Genomic DNA, 19,377 nt, shown 5'->3' with positions numbered 1-19,377 from the left:
AAGATGCTGGAAACGCTCAGCAGGTTTCCAGCATTTTCTGTTTCTATTTCAAATTTCCAGCATCCATAGTATTTTGCTTTTGAGCAAGTGTGACAATGAGCGTGAACATGCGAGACTTTGAGTGTGCAAGAGTGGAGGAGGCATCATGGGGAGTGAAATTGTTTCAGCAGGAGAACATGCTGGTGTGAGTGAGGGTGTGGGTGTGCACATGTCCACATGTATGAGCTTGGAATAATGAAAGTCTGGGAGTGTAAATGTGTAAGAGAGGAAATGTGTGTGTGAGTGAGGAAATGAGTGCGACAGTGTTAGCCTCCTATGTGCAGGAGGTGTCTATCATGCTGTGAGTTCTGAATGTGCAAGTGGCAAAAGTTAACACAGTAATTAGACAGCTTTAAAATTAAACTGAACAATATATTTCAATTTAAAAATATCAAACTAGTAAGATCAAAAGGAATTTCAGTTTGAAAAGATAAAGGAATATCTATAAACAGATATTGAACCCCAAAGGAGAAATTTTCCATTCCCAACTACCATCAGTCCTCACATCAGAAGCCAACATTCACACGTACTGGGAAAAGGGAATTTGCAAAGGGGCTTCAGAATATCAAAATCAAGCCTAAATGACATTCTGTTTTAATCTTTTCAAATTGTTGATACATTTCCAATTAATTGCTTCAAATCTGCCCCTAACTGTCACACAGCAGTTGATAGCTGTCACCTTTCTGGTTAAGATTGCAGCCCTGATTATAAATCTATATTGTCCTTCATAGTCTTCCGTTCATAATTTGGTTCATTGACATTCTGTGAGCAGCAGGGTGGCACAACCCGAGAATACCACAGTGGTTCACAGTGGCATCACCCTACCCAAAATGCGGTGCTGAAAGAAGGCAGTAAAAGTCATCCCCGATGCCCAAGAGATGGAACTTTCTGGACTCGAATGTCCCAGCGCACCAGCACAGGAGTTAGGACACCCGGCAGAAGATGCAGCGTGCAAGGAAGCCACTGCGATCAGTCACCCTGCAGTCCTACCATATCACTCACTTGATTTTCTAATCTGTCTATATACGCCAGAATAGATCAATGGAGAAGGGATAAATGGCTCTTTAAAAGAGGAAAGGACATCCAGACATTTGATGAAGCTGACCAGATTCTCCATTTTGAAGTACCTCGGTCAGCTGCAGGGCTGAACCACATTTTGCAGCAGGTTACTACAGATGTAGTATCTAACAGATAACAAACCATCATGATTTCTATAAGAAGGTGCTCAGCCCCCACCACCCCACCCCCCACCTTCATTAAAAGGTAAATCCTACTTTTTAAATCGCTCAATACTCAGTCAGAAGTAAATGAATTAGTTACAGTGATATGAGACCCGAAACATTAACTCTGTTTCTCTCCACAGATGCTGCCTGACCCGCTGAGATTTCCAGAATTTTCTGTTTTTAGTTTTAATTCAGGATGGCAATGCACTTTGACATCAGTAGAATGCAGCCATTAACATCAGTCACACAGGGTGTTGGTTGGAAGGAGTTACTGAGCCTGACAGTGTGAGGGAGATGGATTAACATCAGAAGATGTTATCAAAGAAAATATCAATTTAGGATTGTGTCATGTACACTACTTTAGCTCTGTTGCAGCAATGAGCTCAAAAACCACTCCCAGCTAATTCCACAAACTATGTCATGAGCACTCACTGTTTAAATTGAATATCACATCATACCCAGTGTGCAGCAACACATTGAGTGGTTGAGATGAATCATATACTCTGGAAGTATTTAATCAATGTAATCTCAACCCAAATTGGAACATAATACTAGTTTGTTACTGGTTATAAAATATGAAAAGATTTAAGTATTTTACAGCGATTACAGCATTTTGCTGATGGGAATCTCTGAATAGACAACAGGTGCCTGTTTTCAAATCAAATGATTTGAAAAACACCAATTTCAGAACTTGTTTCCAATCCCCCCCGCGCCCTGCACCCAGCACCTGCCCCATACTGGGGTGCAATTGAACAGACACTGAAAGCCCACTGGCACCTCGCCCCGATGGCGTTCGTCATGAATGAGCCGAGACCGTGAGCATGGCCATCTACCTAATCCAAGGCCGGGCCCGATTCCGTTCACGGCCGATGTTCACACATACCCACTTCCAGCAGGGATCACCGGGTACCACACAGGGGCAGGGCATAGTGGCTGATTATTTCCCCTCCTTACCACAGGCACACTGAGGCCGACCACAGCACCCCTTCCGCGGGTCCAGTTGAGATCACCGACCTCGGCACAGAATGAGACTCTGCTTTGAGCAGCTTAATGCTCCAGGTGGGGACCAGGACATCAAGGAAGAGATATAGAGGAATGCCAAAACTCATAAAAATTACACAACATTCGATAGAGACCAAAAAAAAAGGTATTTTAAAATCAACCAAGATAATATTTTGCCAAATTTTAAAAATAAGTTAACGATATTGAAACGATTGCAGGATCACTGTGTTACCAAGCAATACAATGGCTGCTCACGCCCACAGTAAAAGAACAAGAGTAAACAGGCAGCCCCTCAACAGCAGCATCAGTGAGATTTTGAAAAGCCTTGAACAAAATGTTCTCAATATAAATGACAAAAAAACTCATTATCCTTCTTTTACTTATTACATCATGCATTATAGATAATTAATATTAATATTATACATTAGTGTATGCCTGTGCTCAAATAGCTGAGCCAGTTACCAATTTGCTTCTTGGAACATATCACCCAAAGGAAAATTACAACAAAATTGAAGGCAGAAAGAGTATAAACCAAACTGAACCAATCTAAATAGTGTAAGGTCTGCAGACAGAGGTCTACGTGTCTCACCTATGAACCCTAACTCTTCGAAGGACTATACAATAAATTAATTAATAAATTACATCTTTGTTAATTCCTTATTTTAGCCCAACCGCACAAGCAAAAATAAATGGAACATCAAGACCTCGCAGATAAGGACCGGCCTAAGATTCCTGGAGCAACTTACCTCTCCTGGTAAGCGGGTTCCTGGTGAGTGCGCATTACTGGATGTGAGTAGCTAAAGATGATGCAGTAGACCTGAACATCATGGTTTTCTTTCTTGGCTGCATCAGCGCGTTGCGCTCCACGCTGTCGCTTTCCCCTTGGTCGCTCTGCGTTTTCGCCTCCCATCTCCTGACTGCGGAGATTTATGCTCGTCCAAGCGTGCTGACATCAGGTGGATCGTTACTGATTTATCACTGCGGTAAAGAGAGTTTTCTTTTACCGCAGTAATTTGAGGGGGGGGGGGGGCGGTGAGTATTGCACACGGCTCGCCTGTTTCACAACGGCATTGCCAATACTCAATGAACTCAACGGAATGTGGACAGGAGGACGAAGCAATAGCGCGATTATGCGGATAACTCAATGTCCGCAGCCCAATCCCAAGGCTTCACCCCTGCACTTTGCTCCCGCTTAGCGAGTGGCATCGGGAGAGAGCACCGACTCAGAGTAATATTGCAACAATGATACCCACAGGGACTGCTGTTGGGTTGTGCCATGCACTGCGGATCAGGATGGGGGTGGTGGGGGGGTAAGGGCCTGTGTGATGCCTGTGTTGGGCGAACGTGTTTGGAAACGGCTAGCTTTACTGCCAGTAAGATTAGGGTCACCTCACTCCACCGGTTGCTTCTGTAGCTTTGACGTTGCCAAGGAAACAACTTATTTTTTCTCTATCAAACAATAAAATGGACTAAGGGGCTAGCAGTAATACCTTCATAAAAGCATCAAGAAGAATGATAAAGGGGCTGATTGATCCATTGCAAAAAAACAAAAATGACAATTTCTGCTGTCTGCTTCTTGCAGGGAGAGAGCAAAACTAAAAGGGAGCACTTTGAATTATAAAAATGTGGTCAATCCCTTACATTAATAAATCAGTATCTAAAAGCATTGCACAGTTAATGGGATTAATGTTACTCAGCTGATTCTCTGAGACAAACACTGTGGAGTTTAAGAAGCGTTTGCCAGCGGATCAGCAGCTGTCCTTTTTAAGTGAACATTTATCTCAAGTGAAGTCACTGCAGTCCCCCCCATTAGCTGCATTTATTGACAGCAATTAGCTGGTGAGCTAAAGATGCCAACCCTGCAATCTTAGTACTTCCCCCGAAGTCCATGCAATATGCCTTCCTCCTCGCTGTGTACACTTTCACAATGACCCGGCGGGCTGGGGAGGAAGGGTGGTTTTCTGCAATTTGCGCACTTGTTATGCTTCTCTTGCTAGCCTCCACCCTTCATTCTTGTGTTCGGCAGGATTAGAAGGTGAGGTGATTGCATGACGATCAGAAGCACAAATACACACACCTAAAGTTACCATCACTGTGAAGTAACTTCCAAAATCTTCAGAAGAGAAAACTCCAGGAAGAATTTTTTTTTAACTAATGGAAGACTTCAAAATTTAACATCGCCAGAGAAACATTATTCTGCGGCAACTAAGGATGCTGTAGCTTGTGTATGTGGAACACTTCCTGAAGAGTCTTTTTCAACTGAAAATGGTAATACCCTGCCGCCTTTATGGGGTCCACATTACCCACCCCCAACCTGCATCTGAACTTGTATTTATGTACGTGTGAAGGCTATACATCTATGGAACACCACAACCAAGGCAAAATGTCTGGGAAATGGTTTATTTTTTGCAGTCCCAAGAGGTGATGGGCTAAGCCACATTAAAATGTATCAATGCATCATCTATGAAGTGTCATTGCAACCAAGATTGAAATGGCGCACAGCTTTCCAACCTCTCCTTTCTTAAATAGAATTACATAAAACTTACAGCACATAAACAGGCCATTCGACCCAACTTGTGTTAATGCTCCACACGAGCCTCCTCCCACCTTATTTCATCTCACACTATCAGCATGTCCCTCGATTCCTTTCTCCTTCATGTACTTATCTAGCTTCCTATTAAATGCATCTATGCTATTTGCCTCAATTACTCCATGTGGTCGCAAGTTCCATATTCTAACCACTCTCTGAGTAAAGAAGTTTCTCCTTTATTGTATTTATTAGTGACTATTTATGATATCTAATTTTAGAATTCTCACAAGTGAAAATATCTTCTCTACATCTACCCTATCCACCCACTTTATAGTTTTAAAGGCCTCTATTAGGTCACTTGTCAGCCTTCTCCTTTCTATAGGAACCCCAGCCTGTTCAGTTTTTCCTGATAGTTATACCAAGAAATAACAAGAGCTTTCTATTGAGGATAGTGCCCACTTAAGAGACTCCAACTATTGCATTGATTTTTGGGGGGAATAATTTCAGGGATAATGTGGTAACCAAATCAGGTGGCTCATTAATGGAAAACAATCCCATTGTAAGAATGATTCACATACACATTCCCATGATTCCATGCAAAATGGATAACTTAAAATGGATAATTCTAGACTGATTCCCATTGACAATGGGAAGAGGGGCGATATAGACCGTAGCTTTAAGGTTGATAATAAAATGATTATTAGTAAAAATGATATTGGATGCCCTATTCCTGGCATTTCCTGCTCCATTGCTAACCAGGAGCTGCATGAATGATTGTTTTGGGCATGGATGGGTTGAGGGGAGTTAAGAAACTGGCAGGAAATTCACAAGCAAATATTTTATTTTTGAAAAAAGCACATTTAGCAAAACATAATGTTGGATAACATCATTTTCAAGCCATTTGCTGTGCTCATTTCACTTGTTCAAAAGGGTTCCCCCCATAGTACTGAATGCTGGGTGTCACAGTGCCCCAGCTTAAGCTTTGCATTATATACTACGACAGCAAGTGAAATCCAGAATCATCTTGCCATCGGAGTGAAAAATATCGGCTGCTCGTGACATCATTGCACTTCCTTCCCAGTAATCATAGCGGAGGAAAAAAAACACTAAATCAATTTTAAAAATGTTGGCATTCCATTAACCATATAAATGTCCCAGTCGGTCCCTCATATGCCCAATATGTAAAATTCCAGGGAGTCAGTGAACACCCAGAATCCCCACTCTAGATCTTGTGAACGGGATGGGAGAGAGGTGTCTCCTGAAATCCCTATAATTTCAAATATTAGCAATTAAAACGGACATGCTGTGAGCAACAGAATTCACTCTGCTGTCTTACTGCAAGACGTTAATGATTTCCAACACACACACAGAGTTTGTTTAATTACACAAGTCTGAAGGGTCAACAAACAAAACTTTGCCCTCCCCCTGCCCTATAAAAAATACTTTCACACATAACACATACATAATAAGAACATAAGAACAGAACATCATTCAAAGTTATAATAGGATTTGGGGATAATTCATTCATATAAAGAGTCAGGGCTTAATTATTGATAAAAATGACATTGGATGCTAATGTCTTAATTCTCCCCCACCTCCATCCTTACCCTTCACAGTTGGCCAGATTTTTTTCCTATCGTTTTTCTGCTTGCATACAACTTTATTTTTGTGAACTTAACCCTCTGCTTTTATTTGATCCACTTTAAGACAGATTTTTGAGTATTGTTCATTATTGAGTTATCTTTATCTGACACATGCCTCTTTGCTGGATTGATACACACCGGGAGGCTTTGTTAAATACAAGGGAAGAGGGCAGAGAGCATTGCGTTAGCAATCTCAGTGATGGGTCCCTGTCTGGTGGACAGGGTTCAGCTCCAGCACACACAGGAAGCTTAGCAACGAGGAATGGGTTAACACGTGGCAAGATTAGAGACAGACTGCAGGCACAGGGAAAGGAGGAGGAGAAAAAGAGAGAGAGAGAGAGAGAGAGAGACCAGGTCCACTTACAGGATCTCCAAGTCACGCAGGGCTCTGAAGGTTCCATCCTCGATACAACTTATGTGGTTGTTGTCCAGCTGCCTGTTAGACAAATAAAACACAAAGAACACATCAGAGGGGGCAGCGAGAAGACAAAGCCCCCTTTCTCAGCAGGCAGGGGTCCCCGACATCCTTGACACTGTTACATCCCCTTCACCAGTCAAACTGAGCCTGTCACCCAGTAGCATCGGGCTTGCTCTGGCCTTGCACACCACACTGCCTTTCCCCTTCGCCGAATGAGGAGCCTCGCACTGAGCACAGAAGCCTATCAGCTCTCCGTAAATATTAATTGCGCAGTTTTTTAAAGGCAGAGGGAGTAATTTCATTACATTAGGTGGCCTAATCCATTACAGGCTTTTACTGTCCTGTCATTGATACCATTTCATTAAAAGTAAAGGCTTCTAAATCACTCGAGGTCACACAGTTGCCCTCGACGACCTACCAGAATTTTTTTTTTTTTAGTCCCTTCTTTTCTTCTGGTTTCGGAGGCTGTCTGGCAGTCTGCCTGACAAGTCCCTGACACAATGCTGAGTGCTCAATCACTGCGCTGATCTGTCCGGGTGCACACAGAGTACACCGCACTCCAAATTAAGCACAACAAATCTCATTTGATATTCACTAATTATGCTGTGCGCCAAAAGCTTACCAAATTGCCCTGACAGTGACCAACAACTCCTTTCCCTCTGTGAGGGGTTTGCCACCCAAAAGAGAAAAAAAACAAGATTTTGGAGAAAGCGGCCCTCGTTTTAAAGGAGCACCATCAACATGAAAAAGTCCTTTGTAAACAAATGAACAGAAAAATGTTTGCCGACACACAGCTCAATGATGTAAATCATGTCAAAATGCACCATCACATCGCTTGTGCGGGATGTCTGTCAATCGGGGGGGATGGGGGGGGGGCAGTGGAGGGGGATCAGCAGTGAAATTGTAAGAGTGTTTCTTTTTAATGGACTGGTAGATCTGCATTGTACAACGTGATTCAGAAGTTTTCTAAGAACAGGTGTTATGTCCAATAGTATCACCAGGTGCACTGTTTTATCAGCATTGGGGCAGTCCTGGGATCTGGAAACACTTGGAAGGGGGCCTTTCATGATAGCGTTTGAGGGCATAACAGTACTTTAGTAGAGCCCCAGGGTCTATGAGCATTGGGAGGGGGGATTGCAAGAATACTAGAGGGGGAGATTTTGGGAACACTTGCACATTCTTGGATCCAGGAACACTCGGAGAAGGATCTTCGAATCTGGGAGAAGATTTGGAAGAACGTTTGAGGACCTGGGAGTATTGGAAGCGGTTCTGGGTTCAGAGAGCATTGCAAATACAGTCTCCTATTATTGGGAGAGTTGCTGGAATTATTGGAGGGGAGTAGGGTCTATCAGCTTTCCGGGTAGAGGAGGGCCCTAGAGAAGGGAATACAAACTAGCTCTTCTACACCTGTCTGCATGTAGATTGAATACTCGGAATTGATCCAAACTGCACGTGCTCAGAAAACACAGATATGGTTGAACCCTCTTTCCAACTGTTGTGATGTAAGAAAAGCAAGTTGAAGCCCAGGCTTCTGGGACAGGCCAGGCTTCTGGGACAGGTTGAGGCCTTGAATTAAAACATTGCAATTATAGTATTAAAAGGCACAAAAGATAATTTAATTGGCAAATTTAGTCATGTTATTATAAAATGTGCAATTTTTGATCTTTTAATTTTATCTACGGCCTTATAATGAATATTAGAAATGTCAATTACTGAAGAAAAGTGCCGCCAAAACTTTTTTCAAAAAGTTTTTTTTTGAGTGATTCGATTGGTTCATCAACAAACTATGACATGATTATTAGTAAAAATAACAGTAGATGCCCTATTCCTGGTTTTTCCTGCCGCCTTTGCTAACCAGGAGCTGCTGGCCTGGGCATGGGTGGGTTCAGAAACTGGCAGGAATTTCTCAAGCAAATATTTTATTTTTGAAAAGTTTAGCAAAATGTAATGCAGGAGAACATCATTTTCAAGCCTTTTGCTGGCTGATTTCACTTGTTCAAAAGGATTCCCCGCATAGTGCTGAATGCTGGGTTTCGTAGTGTTCAAGTTTAAGCTTTGCATGATCCATAGGTAATGTTTGACGGAGCAGTATGGTGTGAGGTTTACTCTCTTCTAGCCAGCAGAAAATTGACCTGAAACTACTTGATACCAGCACTGGACTCAAAAAGTAGAAAGGTACTGCATTGCCATTTTATCACCTTGTTAGGCACAAAATGTCACAGAGAGTAACTGAATGCCATATGAATGAACAGTATATTGCAGCTGCTATGATGAGGATTAGTGTAGTAAAAGCTATTATGACATGCACAGTTTATAAATCATAGAATCATTGGGGCCAAAATTGCCCACCGCTGGAAACGGGGCGCACTTACCCTCTTTCTCTTGTTTTTACCGTTGCAGTTGATATGGTGTCCTCCTGAACGAAATTCCGCTCTTTGACCTTTTTTTTTAACCTGTGGACCAGAAGTCGGTCATAATGGGGGCGGATGTGTGGCGGAGAGCGGAAGTTCGCAGTCTAGAGGGCCGGAAATTGGCCGCTGTCAGTCATCAGTGTAGTGCAGATGACATCATCATGGTGCCGCGTCATCATGGCTCTCCCCTTCATTTCAAGGGGAGAGCCTGCGCGATTCTTTAAGTTCGGTCCACTGGGCCACCAGGGAGGGTTTCGGCTGGGCCAATGGCCTGGCACCCAAGAGGGGGTGCCAGGCTGCCTGTTGGCAGCCCGGCCGAACCCAGGGCAATAATTGTCGGCCCGACATGGCAGTCGGGCGTCAAAAACCAACTGTAGCAGGTCCTCCCCTTTAATGGCAGCCGTACCACCATTTTAGAAGGATTACAACCTCACTGCACTATCAGAAAAAGCAGTTTTGGCACCGTGCAGCACGAGCAACATTTTGTCGGTGGAAATTTGCCATGGGGGGGGGGGGGGGGGGAGGGGGGAAACATCGATGCTGCATGCTCTTAGGACAGATTGGCCAGCGCAGCGGAAAGGGAGAGCGGGTCCCCGCCGGGATACTGCAGGAGCGGAATTTTCAAAATGATACGAAAAATCTGCGACCATTGCACTCCGCAGTGTGGCCGCCGATTTCTGACGGTAACAGACCTTGAGGGAAGGGGCAATTTCAACCCCATAGAATCTTACAGCACAGGAGGCCGCCATTCGGTCCATTCTGTCTGTGCTGGTTCTTTGCAAGAGCTATCCAATTAGTCCTGCTCCCCTGCTGTTTCCGTATAGCCCTGTAAATTGTTTCTCTTTAAGTATTTATCAAATTTGGTTTTGAAAGTTATTATTGAATCTGCTTCCTGCACCCTTTCAGGCCGTGCATTCCAGATCATAACTGTAAAGTTCTGTCCCCTCAGTACAGATTCACACGAGGCATATAGTGAAGTCAAGTTCACTCTGGACCTGCACCTTTATTTCACAGCTCTGGAATGCTGCACTTGCCTGAGACCTGTCCTTATATACCTGTCTCTTGCAAGTGCATCCCTGGTGGCAAGGTATGCTGGTGGTTACAGGTCATATCTTATTACAGTCATATATATAACTGTATCCTAACATGCTATACAATAATGTAAGATACATGACAATAACAACTCGCTGCAAAAAAAAATTCTCCTCATCTTGCCTCTGGTTCTTTTGGTAATTATCTTAAATCTGTGTGCTCTGGTTACCGACCATGCTGTAATTGAGCTTCACCTAATTGAATGATTCTGGTTAGCATCATCAACATTTAGTATAATCTGGTTATGTAGTCAGCTTCATGTGATTAGGGTTAGTAGGAATGGGTTATGTGATTAGGGTTTGTGTGAGTGGGTTGGGTAGTCATGGACATCTCTTCGGGATTAGCGTTTATGGATTGGGTAGTCAGAGTTTATCTTCATGGTTAGTGTGAATGGTTCAGGTAGTCAGGCCACGTACTTTAGGGATTGCATTGGATATTCAGTACAGATACACAGTTCTGTGCCTGAACGTGTTTAGCCTCTTACTGTAGAACAATTCCTGCATGGACTATTCAATAGTAACAGATTCTGTTTTTTCTGATACTTTTTCTTTCGTATGGCAGTTTGTAAAGCAACACTTAGTATCGATGTCCTTGTTGGTCATCATCCCCATGGACCTTGGTGATAGAAGTTATTCCTTAAGAGAATGATCTTAGCATGCAATGGTTCACAAGATGCTCTTTGGTTTGGAGTCTCTCACAGTCATACACTGGGCTACCTCCATCTTCCTGGTCCTGCAGTGCCCGTATGAAGTTCTGCTGTGGTCCACAGTGACCGTATCTTATGCAGCACGTTTGGTGATCCACAGGGTCCATGATCTTGAGTCCTAACCCACATCCTCTGCCACTTGCCTTTAGGTGAGAGTAAAAGGCTTTTAAAGTTTTGTCTGCAAACCAAAAGGGTTTCCTGGACTTAAGGGGCATCTCGAGAGCTTCTGGAGATCCTCATTAATAGGCAGATCTGAGTTGCCAGGACCCAGTTATATACTCTGATTGTTGCTGCTTCTCTTCTGAGAGGTGATGGCAAGATACTTGTGAGGACAGGGAGTCAGACTGTCAGTGTTAATTTCTGCCCTCCTGCGATGTGCGCTGTTCAGTTGCACGTCGACAAGATTTGTATGTACACTTCCTGCCCCTGTTGATGTGTGATATTCAGCCACTGAATTAATGAGAGCCAAGGCTACTATTTCCTGCACTTCTGCTCTCACTCCTTCCCCTCACTCCCAGAACCACGATAGGATTCCCCTTGTCCTCATCCACTACCCCTCCCTCCCTCTCCCCCCCTCCCCCTCTCCCCCACCCCCCACCTCTCCCTCTTCCCCCCCTCTCCCTCTCTTCCCCCCCCTCCCTCTCCCTCTCTCCCTCTCTTCCCCCCCCTCTCCCTCCCCCTCCATCTCCTCCCTCCCCCCCCCTCCCTCCCCTCTCCTTCCCCCCCCCTCCCCTCTCCTTCCCCCCCCCCTCCCCTCTCTTCAACCCCCCCCCCCACCCCCGACGTCTCTCGGAGCACTCCTGGCCCGGCTCTTTAGCTCGGGATTTTCCCATCCTGGCGCCACGAGAGGTGTACAACACCTCCCTTAGCACTGTGCCCCCTGATGCATGGCCAAGTTGCCCAACCTTAAATATTAAAGCGCAAAGTATTCCCGGCCGCTAACTTTCCCGCCCCGCCGCCATTATCGCCCCGAAAACATAAAAGCCTAAAGCCTAGCCCCTTCCCATTTGTTCTTTCCTCCCCTCCCCTTGCTTAAAAACCTATTACATCCCTAACTTTTCCAGTTTTGACGAAGGGTCATTGACCTGAAATGTTAACTCTGTTTCTCTCTCCACAGATGCTGCCTGACATGCTGAGTATTTCCAGCATTTTCTGTTTTTATTCCAAGGTTATTGTTGCTCCTCAGCTGGTCCCAGCTTATTTGTGGATTTTGCCAGTACGTCAGACTACAATCCAGGACCACTCCAATGTAACTTGTGCTTGTGTTCAGTACCACGGGCGCTTCTTTGCCTGCCGTTTGGTCCAAATGAACTGCAGAGACGAGCATTTTCTAAGCATTCGGATGAAGCTGGCACTGTTTACCATCGTCCTCAAGTACTTCTACAAGCATGCATTCCATGTGGGCAAAAGTTTTTGCTTGCATGGCTAACACAAGGTCAATTGCATATCCAAATTTCTCTGATTGGGGCTATAGATATCACTGCAAATATTAAAAAGTGATGGTGTCGAGGCTGAGTTCTGTGGGAGCCCGATATTCAGTAGTTGAGGCCTGCTCATCTGCACCAGGAGATGTACTTGGAACTTGCGGTTGGTGAGTGTGGCTGTTAGTAGCGCAATGTTAGTTCGCAGTATGCTATTCTAGACATTTTCAGCAGTAGCTCGGCCCTCCACACTATGCTGCAGCCAGGTTCCCAGAAGCCAATGCTGTTTTAAGTCCACGCAATAACCAGCTTTGATGTGAGAGCACTTACCTGGTCATAGGTGTTCCATCCAGGTCTAAACCCACATTGCTCCTTGGGGATGTAATCCCTGAAAAGTGACTCCGGTCTTTGGAGTAACATTTTTTCCAGGAGCTTGTACACAATGCACAGCCACAACATCTGACACCTTGACGAGGTTGATAAACTTGTCATAGTTTTCTGCATCCACAGGAATTTGTTCAACCACTTTTTCTACTGCTTCCACGGCTTCATTCCAGCTAGCCCCCGTAAAGTTTCAACGTGGCTTTGGTAATTATGTGACGAGGGGAACCCGGAGACCAATATGTATGACAACGGGGAGAAGAGGAAGATGGCAACCTTCATGTGGTCCTCTTTGCTAAGTGCTCCAACACGGCCAATCTCATCAACAAGTCGACCAATCACTGATTGATGGGCTCGTGGTCCAACAAAGCAACCTATTCGAGGTTCCCTGAGACCGAAGTGATTGTTCTCCACTGGCTCAGCATGCCTATAGATTGTGGGAATCGGAGGGGCTGACTACTGAAATCTGATCTCGTCATGCACATGGCGATTGGATGGCATCATATCTGAACCTCCGTGTCTCTGGCAGCAGCCTGTTATTGACAGTTTCTCCTGAGACTTGCCACCCCATAACTGCTGTTTAAGCACAGCCATTATTCTGGCCAGCGTAAAGCTTTCATTTTCTGACAGTGGTGATGGATGAGGTTTCAAGGATTGTTGGAACTGGAATTGCATAACAATTTGCAACAAAATAAAAGTAACTAATCCAACATTCTTGGCAAACTATGTCACTCAAATAAATGTTGGTGTTTCCGCATCACCTATTTTGGAATTGATTTGAATATTTTCACATCTGCTACATATTTTCAATTGGCCCAAGCCAATCACAATTTGGAGATCATTTTAGCCCTGGCTTTGTAGTGGGTATGAATACTGTTTGTTTTATTACATCCTAGCTCGAACAGTCTGAAGCCAATAAATGGGCAACGTGATCATGACAGTAAACAGATGTGCAAATAGTCCCCACCAGTTGACTGCACCACAGAGAACATCCCTCTCCATTCTGCCAGGATATCCTGTGTGAACATTCCGATAAGGCAGTCACTGATTGGTTAAGGGAGTTAAAGGAAGGCAATACACCAGGCTCGGATGAACTTCATAACGAGGGTACTTAAAGAAATGGCTGGCAAAATTGTCATGGCCTTATCACTATCTTTAGAGAGTCGTGAGAAATGGGAGTTGTCCTTGAGGATTGGAAAGGAACTAACACAAGACCAAACTTTCAACCTAGGAAACTACAGACCAGGGAACCTAACATCTGCTATAGGTAAAGTATTAAAAGTTGTCCTGAAAGAAGGGATAACAAAACGACTAGATAGCTACGATAAGAGGGAGTCCACATGGATTCTTGGTGGCTCCACTCTAGAACTCGAACACATAATCTAGGCTGACACTCTGGTGCAGTGCTGAGAGAGCACTGTATAGCTGGGAATGCTGCCTTTTGGATGAGACGTTAACCTGAGGCCCAAGTATGGGGGAATGTAGGAGATCCCTTGACACAATTAACAGAAAAGATAATGAAATGGTCAGGTAGGCAAGAGGAAGTCAGCATGGATTTATGACACGGGGCCACATTCGGCTGCTGAGTCCTGCCAATCTAACCTTGAAGTGAAGGCAACTCGGCCTATTTGTGTTTACATATTTTATTTGCTGGTTTGTTCAGCGTGAATTCTGTGAGCCTGAGGGTTTGGAAGGGCTTGTTTTTAGCACTGTTGCTGTTTGCAAATACGTGCAGAGAAAGTGATGAAGCCGTTAGTCACCTAGTTGGTACCTGCATGGACTGGTGATTGGTTGATATTACTGATGTCCCTTGGAAGGAGCCAGAGGTTAAATAAAAGTTCAAGGTTGCCACGTTCTTCCTTTAATTGCAGGAATCTTCAACACAGCCCGCACAGTTGGTGGGAAGACTAATGGTTGGTGTGAGCTGTCCTCTTTCACATCCTGTCCCTTGCGCAGAATGCCTATTTTCTTTCTCCTCTTCTTCCTCCAAGTAGGCCACAGACATCCACTGTGTTATGTCCTTACACTCTACTGTAAATCAACACAAGGCACATACTGGAGACAAGGTCACTCTGTGACCTGAACCTTTATTCACAGGACCAAGGAGTAATGACCCTGCGTGGGACCTCCCTTTATATATCTGGATGACCAGGTGAGGAGGGTCTCCCACAAGTTCACCCACTGTGGTCAAGGTGTGCATTTCTTAGGTGTATACAGTGTACAGTGTTATTACATGAAGGTTACAGTTACATGAAGATTACATACATGACATCACCTCCCCCCAATGTCTTTGGGTCAAAGATTGAGTCTTTCAGGCAGTTGACGCTCTCTCGTGGAGCGCCGCAGTTGGGGCTCTGGTTGTTGAGCCTTGGCATGCGTCTTTGTCACCTGTGGTGATTCCGGCTCATCCGGGCTGGCCGCAGGGACTGTGCATGCTGCTGAAGGTTCTTGTTGCTCATTCACTGGCAGTGGTGTGGGCAGCATCTCATGATCTTCCTCAGTGTCCGTGCTGAACCTTTTTTTTTACTTGGTCCAGATGCTTGCGGCATATCTGTCTATTGTTAACTCTGACCACTATGACCCTATTCCCCTCTTTACCAATTACAGTACCCTCAAGCCACTTGGGCCCCAAAGCGTGATTGAGAACAAATACATGGTCATCAATTTCTATACATCTCCCCTTTGAGTTACGATCAATGCACTCATTTTGGGACTGGCGCTTGCCCTCAACAATGTCTGACAGGACTGGATGAATGAGGGACAGCCGAGTTTTAAGTGTACGTTTCATGAGTAGTTCCGCTGGCAGGACTCCCGTGAACGAATGCGGTCGGGACCTATAGGCCAGCAGGAGGTGCAATAGGTGGCATTCAAGGGAGGGTCCTTGAATCCGGAGCATGCCTTGTTTTCTACTTTGGACCGCACGTTCTGCCTGGCCATTGGAAGCCGGCTTGAACGGTGCTGTCCTGACATGTTTGATGCCATTACCCGACATGAACTCCCGGAATTCATAGCAAGTGAAGCATGGGCCGTTGTCGCTAACCAGGATGTCCGGCAAGCCGTGGGTCGCAAAGACCGCACGCAGGCTCTCCACTGTGGTGGGTCATGCACGAATTCAATATGATGCACTCGCTCCATTTCGAGTATGCATCAACAACAACGAGGAACATTTTCCCCATGAACGGGCCCGCGTAGTCTACGTGAATACGTGACCATGGTTTGGTGGGCCAGAGCCACGGGCTGAGCGGGGCCTCCCTGGGGGCATTGCCCATCTGGGCACACGTCGTGCACCTGTGAACACAGTGTTCCAGGTCTGCATCTATTCCCGGCCACCATACATGTAACTGGGCAATGGCCTTCATTAGCACAATGCCTGGGTGCTCGCTGTGGAGTTCCCTGATGAATGCTTCCCTTCCCTTCTGGGGCATGACTACCCGGCTGCCCCATAGTAGGCAGTCGGCTTGGATGGAGAGTTCATCCATCCGTCTGTGAAACGGTCTGACCTCTTCTGGGCATGCTCTGTGTCCGGGTGCCCAATCCCCAGTAAGGACACATTTCTTAATCAAGGATAGGAGGGGATCTCTGTTTGTCCAGGTTTTGATCTGGTGGGCTGTGATGGGGAGCCTGCGCTGTCGAAAGCATCGACAGCCATGACCATCTCAGCGCTTTTCTCCGATGCCCCCTCAGTGGTGGCCAGTGGAAGCCTGCTGAGTGCATCAGCGCAATTTTTAGTGCCTGGCCGGAGCTGTATGGTGTAGTCATACACAACCAGCATGAGAGCCCATCGCTGTATGCGAGCTGATGCATTGGCATTGACAGCTTTGCTGTCGGACAACAGGGATGTTAATGGCTTGTGGTCCATTTCTAATTCGAACCTTCTGCCACAAAGGTACTAGTGCATGTTTTTCACCCTGTAGACACATGCGAGTACTTCCTTTTCAACCATCCCATATCCCCGTTCTGCTTGGGAGAGTGACCTGGAGACATAAGCCACAGGTTGGAGTTGGCCCTCATCATTACTCTGCTGCAACACGCACCCAACCCCGTAGGATGATGCATCACATGTCAGAACCAATTTCTTACAGGGGTTGTACAGGGTCAACAGCTTATTAGAACAAAGCAGGTTCCACGCCTGATTGAAAGCCTGTTCCTGACAGTCCCCCCAAAACCAATCGCAACAATAATGCAGGAGCACATGTAGCGGCTCCAACAATGTGCTTAAATTCGGCAGAAAGTTCCCAAAATAGTTCAATAGTCCCAGAAATGAACGCAACTCCGATGTGTTGCCAGGCCTGGGCGCATGGCGAATCGCCTCCGTTTTGGATTCAGTAGGCCGGATCCCGTCTGCGGCAACCCTCCTGCCCAAAAACTCAACCTCTGGGGCCAAAAACACACACTTGGACTTCTTTAGTCGCAGGCCTACCCGGTCCAGTCGGCATAGCACCTCCTCCAGGTTGTGGAGCTGTTCCTCGGTGTCTTGACCCATGATAAGGATGTCGTCCTGAAATACGATTGTTCCGGGGATGGATGTGAGCAGGCTTTCCATGTTCCTTTGAAAGATAGAGGCTGCTGAATGGACATCTGTTGTAAACAAACAGCCCCTTGTGCGTGGTGATGGTGGTCAGTAGCTTGGATTCTTCGGCCAGTTCTTTGGTCATGTAGGCCGGAGTGAGGTCCAACTTGGTGAACAGCTTGCCGCCTGCCAGTGTGGCAAAAAGATCCTCCACTCTCGGAAGCGGGTATTGGTCTTGTAGTGACACTCAGTTGATGGTGGCCTTGTAGTCGCCACAGATCCTGACCGAGCTATCCGTTTTTAGGACAGGGACGATGGGGCTTGCCCAGTCGCTGAATTCAACAGGCAAAATTATGCCCTCTCTTAGCAACCTGTCCAACTCACTCTCAATTTTCTCCCGCATCACATACAGCGCTGCTCTGGCTTTATGGTGCACTGGTGTGGCGTCCGGGGTGATGTGTATCACTACTTTGGTACCTTTGAAAGTCCCGACACCAGGTTGAAATAGTGACTCAGACTTTTGTAGGACCTGTGAGCATGAACTTCGCTCCACAGATGAAATGGCATGCACATCCCCCTATTTCCAGTTCATCTCAGCGAGCCAGCTCCTCCCCAGAAGCACGGGACCATTTCCCAGGACAATCCAGAGTGACAGCCGGTTCTCTGATCCATTATGTGTGACCACCAACATTGCACTGCCTAGCACTGGGATGATCTCTTTGGTGTACGTCTCTAATTGCGTGTCAATGCGTTCTAGTTTGGGTCTGCTAGCTCTGAGTGGCCATAGTTTCTCGAATTGTTGGACACTCATAAGTGACTGGTTGGCTCCTGTGTCCAGCTCCATGCGTACCGGGATGCCGTTTAACAGTACTCTCATCATCATAGGTGGTGTCTTTGTGTATGTGCTGTGGACCCACTGAACTTCAGCGTCCATTGCTGTGTCCCAAGTATAACCCTGCCTTGCAGACCCCTCTTGTGGTTCATCCACTTCGTAAACCAGCCTCGCTGCGGGCTTCCTGCACATTCTGGCTAAATGTCCACTTAAGTTACAATTTCTGCGGATAAATTGTTGAAACCTACAGGTTTTTTGCAGCAAGTCTGCCCCCGCACCTCCAGCATGAGCTGAGATTGTTGTGAACAAACGAGCTGTTACCAGGCATTCCTCTCTGATTGTCTCTTTGATTACTCTTGAACACTCTGTTAGTGGGTGTCAATAGCCCCATCCCAGGAAGCATTGTCCCTTATGATGGTGTAAATGTCTGTTTAACCTGCCATTGTCTCTGTTGAGGACCCACTCTAGAGTCTGTTACTGCCTGGGCGCTGTTGAATTGCCCTTGCCTGCCTGCGGGGTTCTGTGTCGCATTTACAATGTTAACTCCTTGCTCCATCACCATGTTGGGAGCAGAGTTGTGCATGTATATGATCTTGGTTTCCTTCTCCCCTGCCATGAAGGTTTGAGCCATCAACGCCGCTGCTTCCAAGGTCAAGTCCTTGGTCTCAATTAGCTTCCTAAAAATCCCGGCATGACCAATGCCCTCAATGAAGAAATCCCATAACATCTCCTCCTGCAGGCATCTGTGAACTTACAGAGGCTGGCCAAGCGCCGAAGGCCCACAACAAAGTCCGATATGCTCTGTCCTTCCCGACGTGTATAGAATCGGTGTCGGGCCATGTGTATACTGCTCGCCGTTTAAGGTGCTCACCGATCAGTTTGTTGAGCTCCTCAAAAGGTCTTGTCCGCCGGCTTCTCGGGTGCGAGCAGGTCTTTCATCAGCGCGTACGTCTTAGGTCCACAGCTGGTCAGTAGATGCGCCCTTCGCTTGTCAGCCGCTGCATCTCCCAGCCAGTCCTTCGTGACAAAGCTCTGCTGGAGCCTCTCAACGAAATTGTCCCAGTCCTCACCAACACAGTCTGTTCCTCTGTGCTACCGGTGGCCATTCTCGTGAGTTGTTGATTCCCGTTTCTCGTCGCTAAATGTTATGTCCTTACATTCTACTGTAA

The 19,377-nt window shown here is 46.0% G+C and overlaps 1 protein-coding gene across 2 annotated transcripts in view; it reads right to left on the bottom strand.

The window, feature by feature from the left end:
* Window positions 1-19,377, bottom strand: part of LOC139263049 (slit homolog 3 protein-like) — a 625,025-nt gene that overhangs the window by 241,305 nt on the left and 364,343 nt on the right. For both annotated transcript variants that reach the window (XM_070878558.1, XM_070878557.1), the window contains one exon: window positions 6,802-6,873. In XM_070878558.1, coding sequence (XP_070734659.1) covers window positions 6,802-6,873 — 72 coding nt within the window. The remainder of the gene's footprint in view (window positions 1-6,801; window positions 6,874-19,377) is intronic.

Source organism: Pristiophorus japonicus, chromosome 4 (genome assembly GCF_044704955.1).
Source record: "Pristiophorus japonicus isolate sPriJap1 chromosome 4, sPriJap1.hap1, whole genome shotgun sequence".
NCBI classification, from domain to species: domain Eukaryota; kingdom Metazoa; phylum Chordata; class Chondrichthyes; family Pristiophoridae; genus Pristiophorus; species Pristiophorus japonicus.
This window is presented reverse-complemented; position numbering and strand designations above follow the sequence as displayed.